This window comes from Electrophorus electricus, chromosome 10 (assembly GCF_041902795.1).
Source record: "Electrophorus electricus isolate QZ-2024a chromosome 10, ASM4190279v1, whole genome shotgun sequence".
NCBI classification, from domain to species: domain Eukaryota; kingdom Metazoa; phylum Chordata; class Actinopteri; order Gymnotiformes; family Gymnotidae; genus Electrophorus; species Electrophorus electricus.
The window spans coordinates 27,677,595-27,703,318 of record NC_137506.1 but is presented as its reverse complement, the minus strand read 5'-3'; the positions used below and the strand labels follow the sequence as shown (position 1 = coordinate 27,703,318).

General features: G+C 38.7%; 1 protein-coding gene across 1 annotated transcript; it reads left to right on the top strand.

Annotated features, from left to right (window-relative positions):
* Positions 1-1,309: 1,309 nt before the first annotated feature.
* On the top strand, positions 1,310-24,704 carry arhgap5 (Rho GTPase activating protein 5). The gene is given in 8 exon segments (XM_027008860.3): positions 1,310-1,565; positions 3,983-7,874; positions 7,982-8,132; positions 18,831-18,908; positions 19,886-20,017; positions 21,797-21,902; positions 22,676-22,943; positions 22,945-24,704. Coding segments are annotated over 7 exon segments (4,584 nt in total). The 5' UTR covers positions 1,310-1,565; positions 3,983-4,151; the 3' UTR covers positions 23,071-24,704.
* The last annotated feature ends 1,020 nt before the right edge of the window (positions 24,705-25,724 follow it).

Here is a 25,724-nt window from a genome sequence, read left to right as displayed (position 1 = left end):
ATATTACTCATATTAATTTGTACATAAACTCACAGACATCATAAACCTATTTATTTTATTGCAAAAGCAATTTTGTTTTGTTAATTAGTTAATCTATTAGTCAATAAGTTTATTTAAAACTATCATGACTAATGGATTCTAGTATTGACAACATGGAGGTCTTCCATAGTGCAATGTGCTTGAATCGCCTTAGTATATTAAAAGCTTTGGATTTTAATTCCAGTTGCTTGATCCTGTGCATATCAACTATTGGCAAAAAGCCAAACTACAACACAAAACCTTGAATATGAATTCTCACATGTACTTCAGATAACTGTCATAAATGATTGTTAAACTGTCATTACTATAAAAATATTATATTTTAATTAAATATAATTTAGTGAAACTAAAGCAACCTAAAATAAAATGGGTGTTTCTTGAGTTGGAAACATATAACAAAATTGAAAGTTTTGTATAGATAGGGGCAGTTTAAACACAGGGCAGCTTGTTCTACTAGTGTTTTGTATTGCATTTTAATTGCTGAGACACCTGAGCCCATGCCCAAACAAGCTTCTGGGGCAAAGAGACTTACAGTGATAAATTTAACAGCACATCACACAATAACTGATCACAAAATGAATAAAATAGATTAGTATTATTCTTTCACAAACATGATATTTATTACAAGATGGATATAATTAGCCCACCATTTAAAGAAAAATATATTTGTAGATATTAATTGTGCAGGTTTATGTGAAAAATGTAATTAAATTATTCAGTAATTATGTGAAAAGTTCAATTTACTATGCTCTTTGTATTGATTATTTAACTAATGCCCAGTAGCCTAATTCTTCACGTGTGACTATTTTCAGTTTAAACTTTAAATTGGCTAAGAAACATTTAATACTATTTTAATGATTCAGCTAAATTTCACCTGCAGAGGATCTGGACAACCTTCAGACTAGCTATAAACCTACATCAACAGGAGGCTATCTTGAATACCTAATTAAACAGAATATTTGGGTGTTTAATGAATATAACTTTCTTCTTAAACCAGTAAGGAAAATAGATAGTATTATCTAAACAAATTATACACTCATTTATACACACATTAGTGATGAGAAACATCCGAAGATTTTCACCAACCGCATTATGTTATATATGGGACCGTCTTATCTGGTTTCTCAACAATGCATTCATATTAAGGGAAATTTTTTTACAACAGATTAAAGTGGGCACCGATGTATTATTCAGTTATAGCGAAAGGGAGTAGTGAGCGCGCAACGCGCTCCCGTATTGAACGGAATGGAAAAGTTACTGGGGAGAGTGAGAGAGCCGGATCTATCCGTCGCCATTACCGACTGGAATGAGAGGGGAGGGAGTTGCGCTCGGATTACACGCATACTACAAATATTGTTAAAATTGGTTAAAACAAATTGTGTCGAGAATTACACGTATTAGTCTCGTCGCTTAAATGTTAATAATATTTGGAAATTTATTCTGTGTTTAAATTGTGGGAATAAGGGAAAATATTTGGAATGCCACCTCCTCTCTGTGGTGTCGGGAGCTGGGAGCGACCATGTTAGGTAGGGGAATGCTTTTGGAAAAGAGTGTCGTGACTTTCCATACTGTTTTGTGTGCATTATTTGCTTTAATATGGGTGGTTAGTTTATGTGAAGAATTAAGATTTTGGGTCTCTGCTGGCTATTTACAGATTTTCTGCGAGTCGGTTACATACAATGTAACACTGCCTAACACTTAGCTAGCTAGCTAATCTAGCTAGTTAGTTATTACTAAGGAAGCGTTGTCCGGGGCAAGGCCTGTATCGAAGATATACCACGTTACCCGGCCAGCCTAAACTAAACACGTTTATTTACGCTTATTTTAAGTGGCGTGGAATACAACAAGAGAACACGTTAACGTTGCAGTTGTAATAAAAATGACCTCTCGTGAATTTATTATCTATTCTTATCGGCTATGTTAGCTAACTAGCTAACGCTAGCTATCATAATGTTACGAGACAAGCCCACCTCTTTGGTCAAAGGGGTGGTATTTCGTCAAGTAGTTATCCTTTTGCGATTAGGAAGATGTAAATGGCTCATGTCGTCGGAATTTAACTTGATGCACCCACTATTGTGAAAACGCATTGTTCTTAAAGTGTTGCTAAAGAATATGCGAGGCAGTAATTATTCCGTTGAATAAAAGTCATCACGTCGAAGTTAGTTAGCTGACCTATCTAGCTAGCAGGCGTGGAGCTTGCCAGCCCTGTAACAATAGCTCCGCATACTTCTCCTTAGACTTCCAAGATCTCAGATACACACTTTCATTACCTTTCTCAGTGTCTGTAACACTGTTTGCTGTAATTGTACATAAAGAGAATGTGTAGCCCAGAATGCGACCAAGCTATGTAAATAGATAGATTAGTGGTAGACCTAAAATGCTAGTCATGTCGGAAGCATTTGGCAAACTGCGTTTAACGAGCCGTTTCTACAGGGACACAGTTGTTGACAATAGGGTCCTAAATAGTTAATTGTACGAATGCCAGATTTTCACACCCTGTCTTATTTTTTGTGACTAGTTGAATGTCACAACGCGCTCTTTCTTAATTGGCTCACTAGTTTTCCCAACTCCCATTGAAACAATAATTTACCTAATTCACAACTTGGTATGAATTGGGTAATATTTAGGAAAGTTTTAGTTTTGTTATGAATAAATGTTTATCGACCGATCTAAGAGGTGATGTGTTAACCGCTCCCATTAATCCCATGCCGTTTTCGTCACTGGAGGTCACGTCTTAATGTTGTCTCCACTTTAACACACCCAGTTCACACAATCGGCAAATTATCAAGTAATTTGAGTTGAAGCAGATTCGATGAAGAGGGTAAAACGCCAAACGGTATCTCAGAATTGATTATGCAGCTCAAGCAGTGATATTTATTTTTAGCAAGCGTCGTTGCGTGTTTTTATAAAATATTGAGTTTTCAGGTTATCATTCATTGGTTGTTTGAATGGTTGATTCCTAGGCAGGACTTTTCTTGAACGGAATGTCTTCAATATATAGATACAGTACTATACAGTACTAAGGCACTTTATTTAGGTCCATCTTCTTAATGGACTGCTAAAGATTCAATTCTACAACAGATAATTTTAAGTGATAATCCACATTTTATTGAAGTCATCTTCGGTTGCCACATTTGTCTCATGTTTTCAGAAGTTTTTCATGAATGGCTTGTTCTGCTCTGAAAACAGCAAATACTCTTAGCCTATTTGTATATAAATGTCATTTTATAGCATTCAGTTGTCAATAGTGAAGTAGTGCGCTATATCTCTATCTATCTATCTATCTATCTATCTATCTATCTATCTATCTATCTATCTATCTATCTATCTATCTATCTATCTATCTATCTATCTATCTGTGTGTGTGTGTGTGTGTGTGTGTGTGTGTGTGTGTATGTGTATATATATATATATATATATATATATATATATATATATATATATATATATGCTAAGTCATGTAATACAGTTGGTTTGTCATACATCCCTTCCAATTGGTCATACAGCCAACTCTTATACACAAGCCAACCCACTGGCTTTGTCTTTGTATCAGTCAGTTGTGTGGCTTCAGAGTACAACAGCAGTGCCACTATGTGCGAATTGCGATTTACAGTTGCCTGTAATGGATATGACGGACAGTGTATGCTAAGCTATACAGCAGATGCATCTGATAATAAACTGTTAAATGTATATGTGAATGTTAATCATGATCTTGCAAGACATTGTGTCTCATATTAGTTTTTGCTTACCATTATTTGCTCTTCATTCTGCCTACTACTGGGTTGGTCTGTTGCTATTAAGACACATTGACAGCTTCAGTAGTGCTAGGTTTATAGTAAAACCTGCAGTTAGAAAATGTTCACTGTTTCTCCAGTCTTTGATTCCTAGCATCACTATATTGTTTTATCAACTAATTCGTGTTTTTTTTAAATACATTTTCCAGGTAGGTGATACCAGAGGGGAACTGCCCTGTAACAGGATCAAGAGGAAAAAGTCATCACCCCACTTCAGAGTGTGATATGGAAATGCATCACCAGTAGCAGATGGAACTTCATTCCTGAGTTGTTGGCAGACTTTGCTGAGATTGAGAAGGCAATGAGAGGGGCAATATAATGGCCAAGAATAAAGAGCCCCGTCCACCGACGTATGCTGTCAGTGTTGTTGGGCTCTCAGGTACTGAGAAAGAAAAGGGCAACTGTGGTGTGGGCAAGTCCTGCCTATGCAACCGATATGTTCGCCCAAGTGCGGATAGCTACTACTCTGAGCACACTTCTGTGTTGAGCACAATTGACTTTGGAGGGCGAGTGGTGAATAATGATCACTTCCTATACTGGGGGGAGGTTTTACACAGAGGGGATGATGGCCTTGAGTGTAGAATTCAAATCATCGAACAAACAGAGTTTATTGATGACCAGACCTTTTTGCCTCACCGGAGCACAAATCTGCAACCATATACTAAGCGGGCTGCGATGACAAAATTGCAGTCTGCTGAGAAATTGATGTATATTTGCACAGATCAGCTTGGCTTGGAGCAAGATTTTGATCAAAAGCAGATGCCTGATGGGAAGCTGAATATTGATGGCTTTGTCTTGTGCATAGATGTAAGCAAAGGATGCAATAGAAAATTTGATGACCAGATGAAATTTGTGAGTAGCCTTTACTCACAAATTGCCAAGTCAAAAAAACCCATCATCATTGCTGCAACAAAATGTGATGAGTGTGTAGAGCAATACCTAAGGGATGTCCAGATTTTTGCTGCAAGCAAAAAGAATCTCCTGGTGGTTGAGACATCAGCTCGATCATCTGTCAATGTGGATCTCTGTTTTAATGCTCTGACACAGCAAATAGACAAAACAAGAGGCAAACCCAAAATTATCCCTTATTTGGAGGCTTATAAAACACAAAGACAATTAGTAGCCACAGTCTCAGATAAGTTTGAAAAGCTTATTGTACAGAATGTGAGAGATTATCACACAAGCTGGAAAATTGTAAGCAATACATTGAAAAACCACCAAGACTATGAGGAGTACATCAACTTGGAAGGCACTAAAAAGGCTAGAAACACCTTTTCCAAGCATATTGAACAGCTGAGGCAAGAGCATATCAAGAAAAGGAGAGAGGATTATCTCTCCAATTTGCCAAAAATTTTTAACAAGTTGCTTAACAACCTAGAAGAGGTTGAGAACCTGAGCTGGTCAGAAGCTCAGAACCTTGTTAAGAGCAGGACTGAGTTTCAGTACTATTTTGTTGTGCTAGAACAAACCCCTTGGGATGAGACTGACCACGTTAACAAAACAGAAGACAGAAGAGTGCCCTTTGACATCCTTAAAACTGCTGAAGGAGAGCGGATATATCAAAATCATGTTCAGCATTTGATATCTGAGAAGAGGCGACTGGAAATGAAGGAAAAATTCAAGAAGACACTGGAACGAGTGCATTTCATAAGTCCTGGCCAGCCCTGGGAAGAGATCATGTGTTTTGTCATGGAGGACGAAGCATACAAATATATTACTGAAGCTGATCGTAGAGATGTTTATGGACGGCATCAGCAGGAAATAGTTGAAAGGGCCAAAGAGGAGTTTCAGGAAATGCTTTTTGAGCATGCTGAGCTGTTTTATGACCTCGATTTGAATGCCACCCCAAGCTGTGACAAAATGAGTGAAATCCACACTGTACTTAATGAGGAACCCAGATATAGAGCTCTTCAGAAACTTGCCCCAGATCGGGAGTCCCTTTTACTGAAACACATTGGGTTTGTTTATCATCCCACAAAAGAGACTTGCTTGAGTGGTGTGAGCTGTGTGGATCTGAAAGTTGAGCAGGTTCTTGCAAACAGACTTATTCAGCTGGACCATGGTCGAACCAATATTTACTATAACAGTTCCAATCTTGATAAAGTTAATTTGTGTCTTGTTGGTAGGGAAGGACTAGCTCAAGAACTTGCAAATGAAATAAGAGCTCAGTCCACTGATGATGAGTATACCCTAGATGGGAAGATTTATGAATTAGACCTTTTGCCTGTTGATGTAAATTCTCCCATGCTTTTGAGTCATTCTTGGGTATCAACTTTCAAACCTCATGGCTTCTTCTGTGTCTTCAGCTCAATAGAATCACTTAATTATATTGGTGACGGCATAAGTCGAATCCGAGCTGAGGTTACCCAGAGCAGAAGAGAGAGATTTTCCCAGCCATTGCCATTTATTCTCATTTTAGCAAGTCAGCGGGACAGTGTTTGCAAAAACATACCTATTCTAAGGCATCAGGGCCAGCAACTTGCCAATAAGTTACAGTGCACATTCATAGACATACCATCTGGGACATTTCCACGAAAGTTTAATGAGTCTCAAGTAAAACAGGCACTCCGAGCAGTCCTAGAAGGCTTAAAGCACAATTTTGATGTGATGAACCCAATGCCCTCTATCAAGGATCTGTCTGAAACAGATTTGCGGATAGTTATGTGTGCAATGTGTGGAGATCCATTTAGTGTGGATCTTATTCTCTCACCTTTTCTGGACTCACATTCTTGTAGTGCTGGTCAACCTGGCCAGAGCAACACACTGATCCTTGATAAAATCATTGGCGAAAGCCGCAGACGCATTCAAGTTACTGTCCTCTCGTACCATTCATCAATTGGAATTAGAAAGGATGAGTTAGTGCATGGATACATACTTGTTTACTCTGCAAAACGAAAGTCTTCCATGGCTATGCTGCGGGCATTCTTGGCAGAAGTCCAGGATGTCATTCCAGTCCAAATGGTGGCCATTACAGACAGCCAGGCTGATTTCTTTGAGAATGAAGCCATTAAAGAGCTAATGACTGAGGGGGAGCACATTGCCACAGAAATCACAGCAAAATTTACAGCACTCTACTCCTTGTCTCAGTACCACAGACAGACAGAAGTGTTCACACCATTTTTTAATGAAGTTCTTGAGAAGAAGAACAGTATAGAGAGCTCCTTTATGTTTGACAGCACACGCGATGGAACAGGCACCAGTGAAGACGTCTTCCCTCAGTCACCTCACAGTCATTCGCCAGCGTACACATATTACCCTGACTCTGAGGATGATGCAGAGGGACCACCACCTTATAGTCCTATAGGGGACGACGTGCAACTGTTGCCTACCCCTAGTGAACGGAAGTATAGAATTGACTTGGAAGGGAATGAGTACCCTGTCCATAGCACACCTGTAGGTGATCATGAACGCAACCACAAAGTGCCTCCCCCAGTGAGACCTAAACCTGTGTTGTCCAAGCCTAATGTTAAGAAGTTGGACCCCAATCTTTTGAAAACAATTGAGGCAGGAATGAGGAGCACAAGGAGAGGACCACGAGGCCCAATCATGGTGCACAGTGAGGACCTTGAAGCATCTGACAATTATGCAGAGCCAGCAGACACTCTCCTCAAATCTAAAGGCTTCAATGATGACATTTATGCTGTCCCAGAAGACACCCAAAGCAGAATAGTCAAGATGCGCAACTCGTTTGGTGGCCTGAATGTTCTTCATGGTGATGAAGAAAATGGCTTTGACCGTATATCAAAGTCTCAAGCAGGAAGACGGCCCTCCAAATACAAACATCGTTCGAAGATCCTTTTTAGCAAGACAAAAGCATATCATAGACGAGTTCACTCTGATGTTAGTGATGATGAATCAGGACCAGCAGTGCAGAAGAAGAAGAAAGGCAGAGGAAACCGGGGCAGTGAAGAGGACCCTTTACTCTCACCTGTGGATCCTTGGAAAGGAGGGATAGACAATCCAGCCATAACCTCAGATCCAGAACAAGATGACAAGAAGCTGAAGAAGAAGAAAGCACCAAAAAACAAAGAACCCAAAAAGGTTGGACAGCACATTTGTTTGTTATTATTGTCACTTATACGTCCAGGTTAAAAACAAAAGTTTTGATTGCACTACTATAGATATATAAATAATTTTTTTCGGTACAGGTAAAAGTAAAGTCTACAAAGCCATTGTATCCACCAACTCGAAGAAACTGGGAAAGCAACTACTTTGGTGTGCCTTTGCAGAACTTAGTCACTCTCGAGAAGCCTATTCCTTTGTTTATTGAGAAGTGTGTGGACTACATTGAACACACAGGTCAGTTTCTTGATCTTTATATTTGTAATATTTATAATAATATAATATTTAAGCAGTGATAACAGTGATAAATTTCATAACTTAAAATCTGTGCCACCAAATGTTGTTGTTTAGCAAATAATTGCCTTTTCCCATGTCCTCTTTGTTCTATGGATGTTACCTTTGTGTGCTAGGCCTTGATTTTTGTGTTAGCTATGCATTAGCAGACAAACCAATGGTTTATAATCCCTTTGCTCTTTTGTGCAGTTTAGAGATTTTACTGTGCCAGACATAACTTACTGTAGATGTATGTTTTTGAATGACCCATTCAAGTAAGCAATTGGGAGACTGTCGGCACATGATATCAATCAGGTTGGCCGATATTCCTTTTGTTTGTATGGTACTGTTAGTAAGGATGGCGTGTATGCCATAGCATTGTTTTACAGTCAGTTTAATATTGGTTTCAGAAACCTTTAATGTGACAAACTGATAAAATGTGGAGTCATCTATTTATTATAGTAGCTTTTGAAAAGTATTGGAAACACGTTATGTATCAATAATTAATTAGGTTATTCATGAGGTGAACTTATTTTTCACTTCATTGCTATAATAAATTGAACAAAAAAGTTTGAAAGGTAAGGAAGGAGAGTGCTGAAAATAGGCAATGAAAATGGATTTTAATGTTTCATGAAAACATACTGGGCAATTATTCCCAGAGCACTTAGTTTATGTTTACCTTGCAAGCAATGTAAAAATGATAAAAAAAGATCTGATCTAAAATTTGTTTTGACCTTCCACAATGCTAATGGGAAGAAATAAATTGATAGTTGTTTAATATGCCCCAGTACCTTTGCTCATTTTATCCCAGTCTGAATCTTTACACATTTTAAGTAGTACCTAACATTATCTTCAGGTTTACAGACTTTTTTTTCCAAGTTTAAAACCAGCTCTCTTAGTTCCTAGATGTTTTTTGACAAACTCAGAATCATGTTACACTTAATATAATAGTTTACTAGAATTTTCACAGCAGCAGTTTGGTTAGTCACAGAATTGTCGTAGTGGTTTATCCTGTAACTGACGTTGTAAATGAGGAACTTACCAGCATGCATATTAACACAATGCAACCAAGAGTCAACCAATGATATGTTTGACTTACATAAGTCACAATTTAATATTACAGCTGTAGCTGATAGCCACAGACTGTTAGGTTGGGAGGTTAATGCAAGTGTGATAATTGGTAACCAGCAATGTAAGTAGATGACTAGGTTGTTCTTGGATGGTTTATTTGGCTATGTGTATTGGGTGTTAAACATGGGTAGTATGTTAGTAAAAAAATAAATCCAGGTCTGCATAATCTGGTTGTGTGCTGAAGGCCCAATATCTTAACTGATCTCACGCCCTCTGTGTGCTTGCTAAAAGTACTAGATGGTTAATACACACTGACAGTGATTGATGGTGGAAATTGTTTGGTTTGGAAGCTGTTTATTTCTGCCTGTAACATGCTTTTTTCCCCCTAAAGACTCTGCTGTAGTGGATTTTGACTACTGGATTATGTATCTTGGAGCATTTGGGCTCGTCTGTAAATATGTAGTGAGCCATTTTGGCTATGAAACCATAAAATGCTTTTAGTATTTTACTAAATGTGGGCATTATACTAAATGTTTTGAAGAGCTGTCAGGTTATTGCAGTCATAAGAGTCCCGTTTATGTGGTGTATTCTTCTCTCCCTCATCAGAATCCTGGAAAGTAATTAAAAGTGGAACAGCTCATCTCCAAAACAACAGCTGTTACTAGTTGTTAATACAAAACATAAAAAGCACAAAGCTGATATACCACCATGTCCTAGTTTCCATCTTAGTGATCTCATAGTAAAATTAATATTATTTTTAGTTAGAACCTGAAGCTACTAGAATGATATAATTGGAATGCATCTTTTTTCACAGTAGTGTACTTAGTGGGGTGTTGACCAAGGTCTATATAGGACTGTGAGAGGTTTCATACCTCTCATCCCAGTCTCATTCTGATAATATAGCATTTGTAATGAAGACATGTCATGACCTAAACTGTATTTGGGCCTTGTGTTTACTGTTGACTTCCTGTGATTGAATAGATGGCTCAATATGCCCATGGCTGTCTGAGTGATGTGGGTCTCTGTTTAAAAGCCCTTTGAGCACTTTGAGTTTGAGTGATGAAAGGGGTCATCAGCTTGCCTTCCTGGAACACAAACATATTCAGTCACCATTTTTATATGCTATATTTTGAAAACCTAGAAAAAAAATGAACAATCATTTCCTATAACTTGGCTAGTACTTTACAAGTCTGAACTTGTATATACAATATGCTTTTGCATGCCTCTGTTTCTTCCATTTTGTGGTCTAGATTTTGTGGCATAACCTACTGTAGAGTGAAAAAGCATTTGTTTGGGTGTTTTTTAAATATCTTTGATAACTCATTGGCACCTTCATTATCATTATTCCCTAGCAGCAATATGTCTGTCTTGAAATAGCTTTGTACTTTGTAATTGTGCACTGCACACTTTGACATGTTCTTATAGAGACCGAAATGTGGTAGTTCTCATGAGATTGCTTAAGTTCTGAGTGTGAATTACTTGTGTTTGCATTTTAAGTCTATGTCCACCATGACAAAGTAAATGGGTTCTGAAAGGTCCCTTAATTGGATAATATGTGTGAGTGTACATATACTTTATCCCTTATGCAACATTTATCACCTATTATTCTATGTCTTATTTGGAGTATAGGGTGCTGAAAGAATTTTAAACCAATGGTTAACCAGGCAGAAAGTCAGTGTGAACAACGTATTAGGTTTGGTATATTGAGTGTGACTCAGTGTGACTTTTTAAATGCATCCTTCAGGGTTTCTACAGTTCCTTAGCTTGACTGCACTATGTTTCAGGATGGAACCTTCTTTTGTTTCCTGAAATGTTTCTATTGCTTAGATGAAATGGGTTCTTAATGTGGAAGGATGGTAATTTTAAGTTCTTAAGTGAAGAAAGTGCTAATGATGTTTACTTCCTAAATACTTTGCATTCATAGCTGCATTTGTATGGTAATGATAGTTTTTCAGTAGCTATGTGTAATAATAATATTAAGTTAAAAGAAATGTTTATAACTGGCATGTGCACCCATTAGAGCACAGTTTTCTGTCTGCTGATGTGAACAGGTGAAATCTGCTGGTTGCTTTAGGCCAGTCCATTACCAGTAGAGCCACATTTAAGTCATTATTTTATGAAGTGTAGATATACTTTGGATTGTTCGGCATCCTACTTTGCCACCTTGCCCCATTCAGCTGCTCTGCTGAGCAAATTTATTACTTTTCCTACTAAATGCTTCCCTCAAAATTATCCTTTTCAATTATTTTCTTTTACCTCTTAAAATGATTCCAAAGAACTTTTGCATTTTCTGTTGAAATAGTTTAGTTATGTGTGGGTCAACTGTTCTACTTCATAAGCTTTGAGAAAGGGCAGAACACTGGTATGTGCAGTATGATCTTTGCAAGAAAAAAAATATAATCAATCTGAGTCTTTTAAACATGTTATATGCCATCACAAAGTCATCACTATAGATGCCTTCTCAAGAGTAACAAGTGGTATGTACACTTGAACAAGGACTCCTTGATTTCTGTATAAGTACTTAAGTGTTTAAAATGGATACTAATAAAAAGAAAGACAGCCATATTAGCTCATTGCCATCTAGCGTTGGTAAAATGAACACATTTATAATGTCATGTAGATATGCAGTCCTTATAGCAGTGTACAATTTTAAAAGTAGGAGCCCCAACAGACTTTTATTTATTATTCAGAAACAGATTCTAGATAAGCAAACATTTGTTTGGGAAAGCTATCCAGTTTTTCGTGCTCTGTTAGCCAACAAACGTAGCTATGCTTTAGACAAATCATTCATTGTCGTTTGGCCTGATCAGGCACAGCTGTTTAAGGCATGGGCATTTCATAAGAATACATTATTCAGTGTAATGCTGGTGTTGACGAATTCCTCAGCTGATGTCCTCTCCTGATGTCTCTTGCCAACCACCTTGCTGCTAGGCATCAAAATTTTTCTTCTTTGACACACTAAGGTCTCTGGTGAGCACTTAACAATAAATGTTGAACGCTACAAAGTGCTGTTATTCCCACTGGCATTTTGCTGTCTTTTGTGCTCAAGAGGAAAGGTTTGTCAGAAGAAACTATCGTTGACAGGCTGTCACCACACATCAGGTTGAGTGCTTTGAACAGGGTGTAGATATCTAAGGAAAATGAAGTAGAGCACAGTACACCATAAACTTCGATACTTTGACATGACTAGGGTGGCTCAACATAAAGCCATAAAGTTACGTGTTGACGAGAAAGAATTGCTTTGCAATATGGAGTCCAAAAAAGACTGCATTATAGTATTTCTGTTTCTTTACTAGCAATGTAACTGGGCTACTCTAGCAAATCTCAGAGGTTTCTTGGGCGTTATGACAAACTACATGTATTCATATGGCATAACACAAGATTTAGTTGGAGGTTTTGCATCTCATGAAGCTGGAAATCAGAAAGTTTAACTTCATCCATTTTTAGTTGTTCATTGTGCTCTTTATTGCAATGTTGCTATCATCAGAAGCCTTCACTGAGAATGAGGATAAATAGTCTTGGTGAAGTGTAGAGTCTTTCTCCACCTAATGTCTAGTTTTAATGAAGGCCTAAATACAGTTAATAATAAATCATAATCAGTAGGCCTAGGACAATCCCAGGTCATCTGTTAGCAGCATGCAGTGGAGTTATAAGGTGGCTTTATGGTCCTGCTCCACTGCCTGTCTTGCAACAGTCTCATGCTTGAAAGTCCTGAGTAAAGTCAGTATCAGACAGAATAATCCAATGTCATCCTGGGACACATGCTTCTCTCTGAATCCTCAGTGTATTACATGCATGGACTGTTCCTGCTAGCCTGTGAATGCTTGTACCTTCAAACGGCAGAAAATAAATGTTTTTCTATTACAAAAATTCTGCTTTGGTGCCTACTGACATGATCTGTGTAAATTTTAAATAGTACTTTACAAGATCTGCAACCTGGGCCTCACTGCTGCTCTTAAAGGAAGATGGCATTTCAGAAAGACTCAGAACTGTTAGCTATCTCTCCCATAACAGTGGATGAGATGCTGCTGAATTCAGCATTATGATTTGTGCAGAACTTTGATATATTGGACATTTAGTAGGAGCCAATACAGTCAATTAGAATAGAATTAACATTTCATGGTGAATAAAAACAACAAAACAAAACTCTTAATCTATTTTAAGTGTCTGTTTTAACAAGATGAAGTGAAATTTGGACTTGGCCACTTTAACATTTGCAAAAACACTGCTATCATTTCCCCCTTTTCCACTAAAGCTGACTTTCCTTCCATTGCAGATTAGGTAATCTTTATTTTTAACCCATCTGCTCTTTTTGAATTGGAGATGAGAGTTTAACAGCATGGCCCTGTTGAATGCTGCTGCCACTGTCTGCTTATGGACAGATGTCCTGGGCCCACTGTTTGGCTCATTGAAGTGTTATCTGCAGGTCATCAGGATGCAGCTGGGCATACACATTGTGTCACATTGTGAGTTTTGCTGGAGCATGCTCCAATGAGCTCAGTGCAAACCCAGGGCCATGCTGTCAAAAGAGCATGCAATCTGCCGCACTTGCGTTCTGTAATAAAGCCTTTTTTAACATCTGATGAGCCCATCCCCCTGCTATTCTCTGTTTAAAATCATACAGTATTTGACCCCTTACCGCATCAGAATTCATCTGTGTCAATGTATTATGTGTCTGTGTTGCATGTGTGGAGCAGTTTCTATGTTAATAAGGTCTGTGTTTTGGTTTTGTAAGAGGGATGCTGTTTAGCTGCAGACAGCAGCTAATGTTCCTCACTTATAAAAAATCCTCTCAACTGCTATAGATTTCTTATGGGATTCTTTTTACACTCACTCACTCACTACTCACATGTTTTTGATAAAGCCTAGCTCGCTCAGTTGTTACCTGTAGACTTGAGTTTTATTTAAAAGCACTCAGACCAGTCTTACAACCGTCAGGTCATCATGACTAAACCTGTTGTCAGGATCTGAATGTTGACACAGTCAGCCATAGTTATTAGAACTGCTAGCAAAGCAGTTGGGTGATGTTACAAGAACTGTTATACTGTAGTGTAGCACTACATGTCCTGACTGCTTGCATTTCTGCAGACATAAATTCCTGGCTGGTCATTGTGCTGTCAATATGAGAAGGCATTTTACACGACTTGATCTTATACCATCCCTTTCATCTTTGTCAGCTGTTGTGATTTATAGCAACTACGGACTGCTAAATTGGACAGATATTAATGCCATGCAATGGCATGATGACTCTGGTTAATTCTACTCCTGATGTTCTCAGGAAAGCATTTGTGTGTACTTAATTAAAATGTAAGAGTAAGGGGGATCTTTTTGACCAATCACATGCAATCCAAGTTTATTCTGCTCAATCTGGTTAACTATATCAAAGCCAAGCAATGAACTGGTTTAATAAACTTGATTTTTAAACCAATTTCCAGTGGAATGTTCATGCAAATTGCTGTTGGCCCCTTCTGCTAATTTGTCTTGTGCAAAAGAAGGTGCCATCGTTAGGTGCTAAACATTACCTTTGCCTCCTACTAACACAATCAGCCAGCAGCTCCTGTTTCATTGTATGTTTCATCACCACATGTATGTACCAAGATTGTAATATCTAACTGCACTCAGATGCAGACTGTACTTAGTGTGGACCTAGGACAGTAGATAATCTTTAATGCCTTTGATCAGTGCATAAACCTACGATAATGTATCACTGTTAGATGCATCACTGGACTGCAGCACCTCAGGCTAATTGTTGGTAGATGGACACTGGTAGGTATTAGTGGTTATGTACTGCTGTTAAAGGAATTTGTGAAGCTGTTGATGTGGAGAATTATACATCTAGGTTAGCAATTCCATCAGTTCTAGTAGGTGTTTTAAATAATGATTATAGTAAAGTTAATTTACAATGTATGTGTGTTTTTATGTGCATGTACTAAGTTTGATTTATCACACTACTGTTAACTACTGAATTGTGTGCACTGCAGGTGTGATTGCAGCCTATTTCTCAAGGCTGAAAAAGCTTAAGTAGCATTTCTTGAGGTATGAACAGTATTTTTGGAGTAGGTAGGGTACATGCCCAGCCATATGGGGTCTGGCTCAGATCCCTGGCCTGATAGTACCATATGCCGCAGTGTTTAATACAGGCCACTGTTCTTATTTCGTCAATGCTCACCCTGCTCAGAGGAGCCCTGGTGACAGCAGCGGGAAGCAGGCTTAGTTAAAAGGTTGCACATTCAATGTGACATTTGTCCTAGCACAGTGCTGAGAACGCTGGTTCCTGCACAGATATGTGCAGTACTAAAATTATGGATGCTATTTTGAAAAAAAAAAATCTGTGTGGTTATGATGAAGAAACATTTATTTCACTTGAGTAAACATGGTGCAGCCTGTGAAAGCACTTATGTTGCCCCAAACAACCTATATCTGAAACGAACGTATCGTCCTATTTTTGAATCATCTAAACATCCCTGTGATTTGCCAGAAAGCCCCATTGATTAGTGTTGTTGACTGTAGGCTTAGAGGAATGAGTATACAGGTTTAATGGGTTTAATCAGATGGCCTTTTCCAGGCTGCGTTGTGGATCAGCCCAATGCATCTCCAGGAAATAAGCGCTTGTGAAGAAAGCTGATATGAACCTTTTGAGTTCCTTTTACAATAACAGAACAGCAGCGCTGTGTAGTGAGGGTGTGGTGCCCTGCTTTCTGCTATACATAAAGTTTCAGATCAGGCTTTAAATGCTCAGCTATTACAACCTTAATCTCAAAATCATGAGAGCGTTGTCAGAATTTCAAACCACAATAAAAGTTGATACTACAAAATGGGAAATGATGGACTGACTGAAAGATTAGTCAGCATACTGCCAAGTACAATGGGAGTCACAAGAGCAGTGTTTCTTTAAAGAGCAGTGATTCTTAGGGAGCTCAGGCTGTGCACATTTATGTTTTTCCTACATTAACTCACAACACAGACGCTTTATGATCTGTTCATCAGCAAGGTCAGGTGAGTCAGAGCAGGGCGAATACGACACTGTGGTTGAGAACCTGTGCGCCATAGCAGACTGTTGAAGGCTGGCAACAGTACCCAAGGAGGGGATGCGGAGAGGCCATTTAAAGCAGATTTTGCTGCACTTTTAAGCCATCTCATTCTGTGTCAGTGTGTTTAGATTTGAGTAATATCTTTAGCTTCCTCTGCACCAACAGGCCATTATTATCTGGGGGGCAGGGCGCGATGGTAATCTGCCAATGACGAGACACATACGAGGCAGGAGTGAGAGCTGCGAGAGGGACAGTGGGACATCCTGCTGAGCCACATCCAAATTAAGTTCGCGTCCATCACCGGCACTTCCTGACGCTGTTTTTCATGGCATCCTTGACCTCAACCTTCCTGTCAGCATTTGACTAAATAAAGTCCCATCGTCATGCGATATAAAAGATGTGGCAGGCTAATCATTAGGATTTCAGCGCACCCTCAAGTCCTGGCACAGCACAGACAGGAAGCATGTATGTGCCCTAACAGGTGCTGCAATGACTGTGCTTAACAAATTAAGTATAGACCAACTAAGACTCGTTTGTGGATGTCTTTAAAGAAAAGAAAAGGGAAAGTTGGTTATTTGTGAACACACTTGGCCTTTTAGAGCACATGTTATCATGGGGGTGACAAACTCTGATCCTGGAGATCTACCACCCTGCAGATCCACCCTGCAGATTTAGTTCCAATAATAATCTTGCTTGATTCTCCTTGGCTCACAGGTGGTAAATGCAGGGAGAAATAGAAATGGCATTGTGCATTTTGAATGTGCCCAGATATTAATCAGGTATCATGATTGGCTTTCTTCATTATTTTAAATGTTTTTAGATTTCATATTACTCAAATTGTTGGGTCATCTGATAAGTGGTGATTCTAAACCAAGTGCAAATGAAAGCACATATTCAGATGTGCCAAAAAAGCTGACCTAATGCTTTGAGTGGGATTTACTGAGTTAATATAGCTTTGGATGATTTTTATTTTAGGTCTTTCCTCCAATTTTGGTCACTACTGTACAGAACTAGCAGTCTCAGTAATGTCCTCTCTGTTCCACTGATGTTGCTTTCTGCTAAGTGTCAGGCTGGCCACATATGCACACACATGTAAAGTTGTGTGTCACAGTGGTCAGGGACTGGATCCAGACCCTCACCACAATATGGCAAGACCTACCCCAAACTAGCACTAAAACCAAGTCAGTAACTGATGGGTCACTGCTTATTCACTGCTAAAATTGGCCAGAGAGATATGCTGACACAACACGATTTACTGCATTCAAGGAAGACAAAGCCTCCCCCTCAGACAGGTTTGTGCAAGGACTCATATTATGTAGCTGATTGTCCTCGTTTGACACTTGATTAAGAAAAGTACCGTACTCGTCCTCAACTCAGTGCACCTGCACATAGAGTTAAAAGGCCTGTTTCTCCATACTCAACACTGCACCACACCCTGGACTCCTGCTGCTGTCTGAACAGTGGGTGGGACCAGCTCTGGCATGTGGGAACATCCCAAGAATGCATAGTGGTTTTAACTTGAAGCAGTTAGCAACTCGATGCATGACTAAGCACCTAAAGTTCTGGGTTTGAACCAGAGCTGTGGAGGCAGTGTAGAGCACCAGTTTTTTGCAAAGCTGAGTTTACCTAGATGGTGATAAGTAGATGGATTAGACAACTGACTAAGCATCTAAGCTTCTGTGTTTGAACCAGAGTCCCAGAGCACCACCACCAAATTTTTTAAAGCTAGGTTTATCTAGATGCTGATAGATTAGATAGTAAGAAGGCAGGAAATGCAAGGCAGTGTGTCAGCCAACAAGCAGAAACGTGTGAGAGTGAGAATAGCCTTCTCATGTGACATCATATAGAGCTGGAACTGGCATTTTCTTGTTTAGGGGCTTGAGTGAGCATATTTTTGCAAGTTGCTCTAATGGACTTCATTGCTACATAGGCAAGGTGGAATTCATTGCTGGCAGCCAGGGTTTTGCATGACCAATAAGATTAATGTCTCCTGGATACAGACAGAGAAAGGTTTTGGACTGTGCCTAAGATTGTGGTGTATTTCTTCTGTTTTATCATGAAACTTTGTGTGTCTTTGGCTAAGGACAGTGAGTAAGGAAGCCTGGGTTTTCCAAATCAGAAATAGGTCATCAATGTCATGGTAACTTATGCACAATCTGTCCTGTATACAAGTTATTTGATCTGTATACAAGGGATTTAAAACTATAATACTTACTATGTAGGCCATTTTCTCATTTCTCAATTTGACTGTGTCATTTTATAGCATTCATTTGTCACATAAGACTAACCTAACCTCATCTCATGTTACAGTTCAAGCATTTGAAATTTTCATCTTTTGCTCCAAAGTTGATTTGCTTCTCTCTCTTTCATAATATTTCATTGTTTACATAATTTGTAGTAGTAAGAACATTTGGATCTCATGAACATGACACTGTGACATATTTTCACTCCATATTTACCTTCCTGGTGGCTTTAGCTGTTATAAGCTATGTTCTGTAAAGATTTTGTTATGTAGCCTTTGTGAAAATGATTTAATTACATACTATTTCTAATTTCCTAGGTCTTACCACAGAGGGCCTGTATCGTGTGAGTGGGAACAAGACTGATCAAGACAACATTCAGAAGCAGTTTGATCAAGGTACTCAGTGATTTGTGTTTACAAAATTCATAATAATGCTCAAATGATTGCTGGGAAACCAAATATAAATTGGTCAGTGATTCAGTTGTCCTTTAAATAGGCCATTCAGATTTCATACCTTATGGTCAGTTGATTTATATCTAAATGGATCTCTTTTCTTTCTCTCTTTTCCAGAAGTTTATGTATTAACCAGAGATCACCAATGCTTTTTACTTTGGATATTGACATAATATATTTAGCACATTCATGTCTAACAGCATAACATTTGATTTGATTGTTGTCTATCCAAGTTAGAAAACAGATAGGTAGAAACAGTTGATAAAGTTGATAAAACTACTTGTAGCACTTGACAGACCTCTCTTCTGCAGGTCATAAGCAATCTAGTTTTGGACTGTCACAGCTTCTTGACAGTAGTTTACATTGTTGAGTGATTTTATCTCAACTTTCTCTGCAAGTATATTTCTCAAGTGTTTGCAGAAGATTTATATTTGTCTTTTGTGGCTGTAAAGCATGGTTTTTGCTCTTTAGTTTAGTTTCTCTCTCACACTGAATTCCAGCATAGTAGCCCGGTGAACCATATAGATTGAGTGGCCAGATCATTTACTCAGTAAGCAAGCATTTGCCCAAAAGGGCCAGTGTGGGCTTTAATCTGCCTACTGCATTACAGCCATTAGGCTTGGTGTCTTTGCCTCTTGGTCCTCATTACTTTGTGAATTAAGTGCCTTTTCCCCTCTTATCCTATGTCCATCCTGTACTGAGATCTACTGACAACTGTCAATTCATCTCTCTCTCTTGCTTTCTCTCCCTCTCACTTTTATTTCTCCCACTATGCCTTTCTCTCACTCAAGCATTCTTTTTCATTGTCCACTCTGCTATATTGGCACAACTAACACTGCAGAACATCCTTCAAAGATTAAGTTGATATAATTGCGTTTCTTTTGTCTTTTTTTGCCCACCACCCCTATTTGTCCATTTAGACCACAATGTGGATTTTATGGCAATGGATATTGCTGTAAATGCAGTGGCTGGGGCGCTGAAAGCTTTCTTTGCTGATCTGCCTGACCCTCTCATCCCTTACAATCTCCATCCTGAACTAGTGGAAGCAGCTAGTAAGTACTTCCCTTTATCAACTTCTCCCATTCCTACTTCCTCTATTAGATGTTTGGAGTTTTTCACAGTCTGCTTTTACTGTAATTTCCAATAAAAAGTAAAACACTTGAGGAACCAGTGTTAGCCTTGACTGCCTGGTTTGATGGCATGTTGCTAGACAGTATTAAGTGAGAAAAAAAGCCAAGCACAAAAATGTCACTTACTGTACCCTTAGCAAACGGTTTTGTCCACAACAAAATCTCTCAACAAGGAAAAATACAGCTTTTGTATTTTGTTTATGTAGATGTATTTTACTTTGAAACTATTACAACAAAATATTTAGTTCACAAATGTAATAAAATTTCTCTTTCAATCTGATTACATGGACTGAATAGAACAATAAAATAAACAAAGGGCAGTAATTTGGATATCAGAAGGAAAAGATCTGAAATACAGTGGTGCTGAGCAGTTATATGTGTCCTTGGCCTTTGCTTCACTGCTCTATGACTTTAGAACAGCTTGGCTGTGGTGAGCATCTGCTGCAGACCAGAGGACCAGCAGAGACGTGGAGTCCTGAGGCCTCAGTCCCTAGCATGCCTGCTGATATGGGCTGTTCTTCATTTATCATATTCTGTCGCTTTAAGAAAAAACATAATTACAAAGCATCAGTCTCCAACTCGGCTGGAAATTAATCCTGACACCACTCTGTCTAAGCCCAGCCCCAAGGAGGCTGGTGATGGCAATTTAAATGCATCTGTATGTTCTCATCCTCCTGATGCTTTAGCCTCTTTCGCCCTGAGCTGAGTGCTGGATATAATCCAGAACCTGGTGCGATGTGCTCCCAATCGCTTCTTAGCCACATGACAGTAGGCTGATTCTACCCCGCCTCTGAGCTGATGTCTCTGCAGTACCCTGCTCCTCTTTCTCTCTGCCTTGGAGCCTTGGACTCTGATTGCTCTTGGGGTTTGTTCAGAATGTACACATAGGCATGCTTTTCCCCCACCTCCACTTCCCTCCTCTCTCAGATTAGTGTTTGAGTCTCTGCCAGATTTCCAGCCTTGCACGGGCAGCCGTTGCACAGTGCTCTCTGAGCAAACGTTTTTACTTGATGTCGTCAGCAGCAGCTTCTTGAATGTGTTGCGACTAGTTTCACACCAGTGCAGTTGCCACCATTTGCAGAAGATACAGTAAGAAACCAGATGGATTTGTCATGAGTGTGTCCTTTGGAGATGTGATTGAAATATGATAAAGATTTGATCAAAATGTGCCAAAAAGGATTGGTGTTTTTGTTTGTTTTTTTCCACAAATGTCATTTCACAAGTACAATAAGATTGATAGCAGCTTCCTTACAAGAATGCAATGAAAAATAAGAAATAGAAATGCAATAAGAAATACCATTGAGTAAGTGTGCAGTATGGCAGTGAAGTAGAGTATTGTAAAGTATTATGCAATATAAAATATAGTGCAAGTATGGCAGTCAAATATAATATTTTAAAGTATTATGCTATATAATTATATAAAATATAAAGTGTCTGGCAGTATTAAATAGTGCAACAACTTAATGTGCAAAATATCAGCAAAAACAGCAGTACAGAATGTGATTAGTGTCATAATAAAACAATAACACAGTAGGATGAATGTTAGTCCCTAGAAATGAGTATGAGTGAGTTAAAGTGCAAAGTACATGGCAGAATCTGTAAATCATACAGAGTACACACAAAGAGTAATTGGAGCTCTTGAGGCCTTGATCCATTTTCCTTTATCTGATTTATCTGTTTAATGTGCTTCCATCATTGCAGAAATAGTGGACCACATCGAAAGGCTTCAGGTGCTCAAAGAAATTGTGAGGAAATTTCCTCCTGTGAACTATGAAGTTTTCAAATATGTCATCACTCATCTCAATCGGTAAAAAGCCTCTCTTGATTGTTGTTTGTTGCACACGCTCTCCCACCTTAGGATCAGTATTCACCCAAATACCACTGGTCAGGTGCATTTGATGCTCCTTGAATTTCATTGTGAATCTCTATGACATATAAACAGTAATATTTTAGCTTTTGGCATATTTATTCATTGCAGGTGTTTATGGGCAGTTCTGAAGCTTATTAGTTTAGTAACACTTGCAGTGTCATCTGTTTATTTCTCATTATTCATAGTCTTGAAGTTTGAACTTTCAAGTGTAGGTGCACTGCTTAGGCTCTTTAAATACATTATGATATGGATATATGGGAGACCTAGTGAACCTTTTTTAAATAAAGCTTCTTTGATGCTTCAGCCTTTCATCAAATACTTTGGTGCATGGATTCTTTTTTGTAAAATGCTGTTTTAGTAATATGCTATCAGAGCTTTGAAAAATTTTGTTGGTTCATATTAGATCCCTTTGATTTCCTTAAACCCTAATTTCAAATATGTGCCATATGTGCAGTAAGTTGACATAAAAAAGGTATCAATGCCAAATTTCCAACAAATCTATTCTTGCATTTAGTGAGTGCATAGGTGGGTGGGTGGGTGGATGGGTGGATGGATGGGTGGATGGGTGGGTGGATGGATGGGTGGGTGGGTGGGTGGGTGGGTGGATGGATGGATGGATGGATGGATGGATGGAATCACCTGTTAAAGATTTATGTGCTCGTTTGTACAATTGCTTGTGCTTAGACATGTATGTTTGTGTGTGCGTCAAGGGTGAGCCAGCAGAGTAAGACCACACTGATGACTGCGGACAACCTCTCCATCTGCTTCTGGCCCACGCTCATGCGGCCTGACTTTGAGAACAAGGACACGTTATCCACCACCAAGCTCAACCAGTCAGTCATTGAGAGCTTCATCCAGCAGTGCCAGTACTTTTTCTATGGCGGTGAGGTGACAGAGCCTTCGAGCGCTGAGGGCACGCCTCCTCCGCACGGTCACGGTATGGTGGAGTCGCTGCTGGCATTGCAGCTCCCACCGCCACTGCAGCCACAACCCATCCAGCATCCTCTGCCCTCCGAACCCCTTATCTGACGCTCTGCTGCTCCACTCGCCGCCTCTCAGCGTCTCCTCACAGTCACACAGTTGCACTTTCGTGGGAGCCTGTTAAATAAATAAAAATAAAAACAAACAAACAAAAAGGTGGATTGTGGGGGATGGGAGTGGGGAGGAGTAAGGCTGAAGCTTGGAAGTTCATTTGTGTACTGAGAGGAAGCACTGACATGACTGTTATGTCACAGATATGCATTTCTTTTGTTTCTTTATCCTTTTTCACCCAAATGGATTTATGTCACAGTGACCGAAAGGAAAAAAAAACGCTACAGTTTCAATGTTTATTAAAGAGATGTGGTTAACTGGTCTGTCATGGAAATTATTTAGATTGACTGCAGATATTAGGAAGATATATTTATACTACAGTTTATTGTTTCTTTGTAAAGACAATGGAACTGTCAATCATTTGCTGAAATACTACATGCACGATCTATTTTAATGGCTCTATTCTGTGCCATTTTTTCTGCCTGTTTTTCTCCCCATCATTACTTTGCAATGGACATTTTTTAAAGCAGAAATCTAAAAGAAAATGTAACTTGATGTGATCGTATCCCAAGGCCATGTGACATTTGGGATGAGACTTGTGAAGTTAAAACTCTCTCACACATACACACACACAAACAAAATGAAGAGGTGCACAGCAGCCTGGGAATGACACCAGCAGTGAGACTGAATTCATGGCCCTTCAAACTCTGAAAGCCACAGAAGGGAAACACCCCACTGGAGCCCTCTGGCACATGTCAGAATGTCAGGCCTTAGACTGTCTCCTGGCTACCTTATTCCCATTTCACTCCTTTTTTAGTTTCTGGTTTTTCGTTGTCTGTGTAGATGTCTTGCTTTTGCACACCAACAGCAGGCATTGAAATAGTTGTTTTATTTGTTTCTGGAACTAAATTTGCATGTCATTTGCAACCTGTAATAACAAAGAAAGGAAAAAAAGCATACAAGCTTAATTGTTTTTATGCAAGATGTTTTTTTTTTTTATCTAACTTGAGGGAACATTAAACTGGGTTATAATTGTATTCATTTTTAATATGTTTTTGTTTCCCTAAAAAGTATATAATTATATAGATTTTTATATATATATATATATATATATATATATATATATATATATATATATATATATATATATATATATATAAAATGTGTGTGTGTCAGCATAATTTGCTGAAAAAATGATGGGGTACTGTACTGGAGCTCTATAATCTTGTAAAACTTATAATCAGATTTCTTATGCTGTGGTATGCTGTACTAAAATTTGGGGTTAGATTAATTGTACTTAATTCCCTATATGAAAAAGATGTTGCTTTCTTTTTTTGTAGATGGTACTGAATTTTGTTCCGCTGTAACAGATGCTGCTTAGAAAGCTTACAGTCTTTATGTGGAAACTAGCTCGACACAGGGATGTGTAGGTTTGAGATTGACTGGGAGCTTGTATGTGAAAGAATGGTCACAAAGTATGGGGTTTCTCAAAAGCTTTGTAAGATAAAATTTATATCTCAGTGAAATATAACAGAAGAAAGGGCTGGTGTTGGGAAAGCACACAGCTGCTAGGATCCCACTTTTGGAGTTAGAAAGAGCAACATTTGTTCATATGACCTGCCTCATGCAAAACTGATGTACAAACTGAATAAAATTTTAACATCATCCACTATGTATTATAGTAAATAAATGATTTTGACAGATTAAGTTGGTCTCATCTCTTGGCTAATACATCATTTGTAACCAACATGCAACATCCTTACTTTCTTGAGTTGGAAATTATTACTCAAGAGCTAAACTGTGCTAGTAAAGGGTACAATTTTATTCTCTGCATGTCAAAATGCATGGTTTATTTAAACAAATTTAATCGGCAAATGCGCTGTGTCTGAATGCATCTGATATCCTAAAACTGACAGCTAGCCTTAAGGATCAGTTAGTGAAGTATGCCATCATCTGGACAGTATGCCAACTACATAGGCAGTTCAAGTTCAAATGTACCTACCTATGTTACAGTCCATTACTATTGTCATCATGTTATTTTGCAGATTGCACAAGTATTACATCCCCTCAAAATACTCTTTTTGTGCAAGCATCAAAGTAGCAGTATTTGTGAGACAAACACTGCCACTACCTTGGAATTAGCCCTTCCATATGAAGAAATGGGAAGTTTGTTCAAACAGCAGCAGGATGTTTTTTTCATATTCATTTTGTACTTTGAGTTCCCTAATTTCACATAAGTAAGTTGCACTGATGCATCATCGTATGTCACTGCAGTTCTGTGATAACCGGTATCAGGTTACTCAGTCACTATGGTATACGTTTGATAAGTCTGGTGCAGGGAATATTGTTAGTGCATTTTAGTCAGTTTTCATAACAACCTGACTTTGTGCTCACCTTTAGTCCCGACAAGACTGCTAGTCTCAACCAGGATTACATGTGCTATCTCCACAACTGTTTGTGCCAAACTGTTTTAACTGATATTTGTGACTTTATTTAGAGCAAGAATGTCTTTCAACTTTTGCTGCATACTTTTGATGGCTGCGGTAATTTCTTTTTGACTCATTCTGATATCTGGATTTTCGGGTTGGCATTGCACCTCCACTTTCAATTCTAATTTCAAACATACCCATGGAATGATTATACATTGTTATCCTATTCTATTATAGAATTCATATATCCTTTAACTATTGCGTTCTAGCCTTCACTGTCATTAATGTCCATGATCAT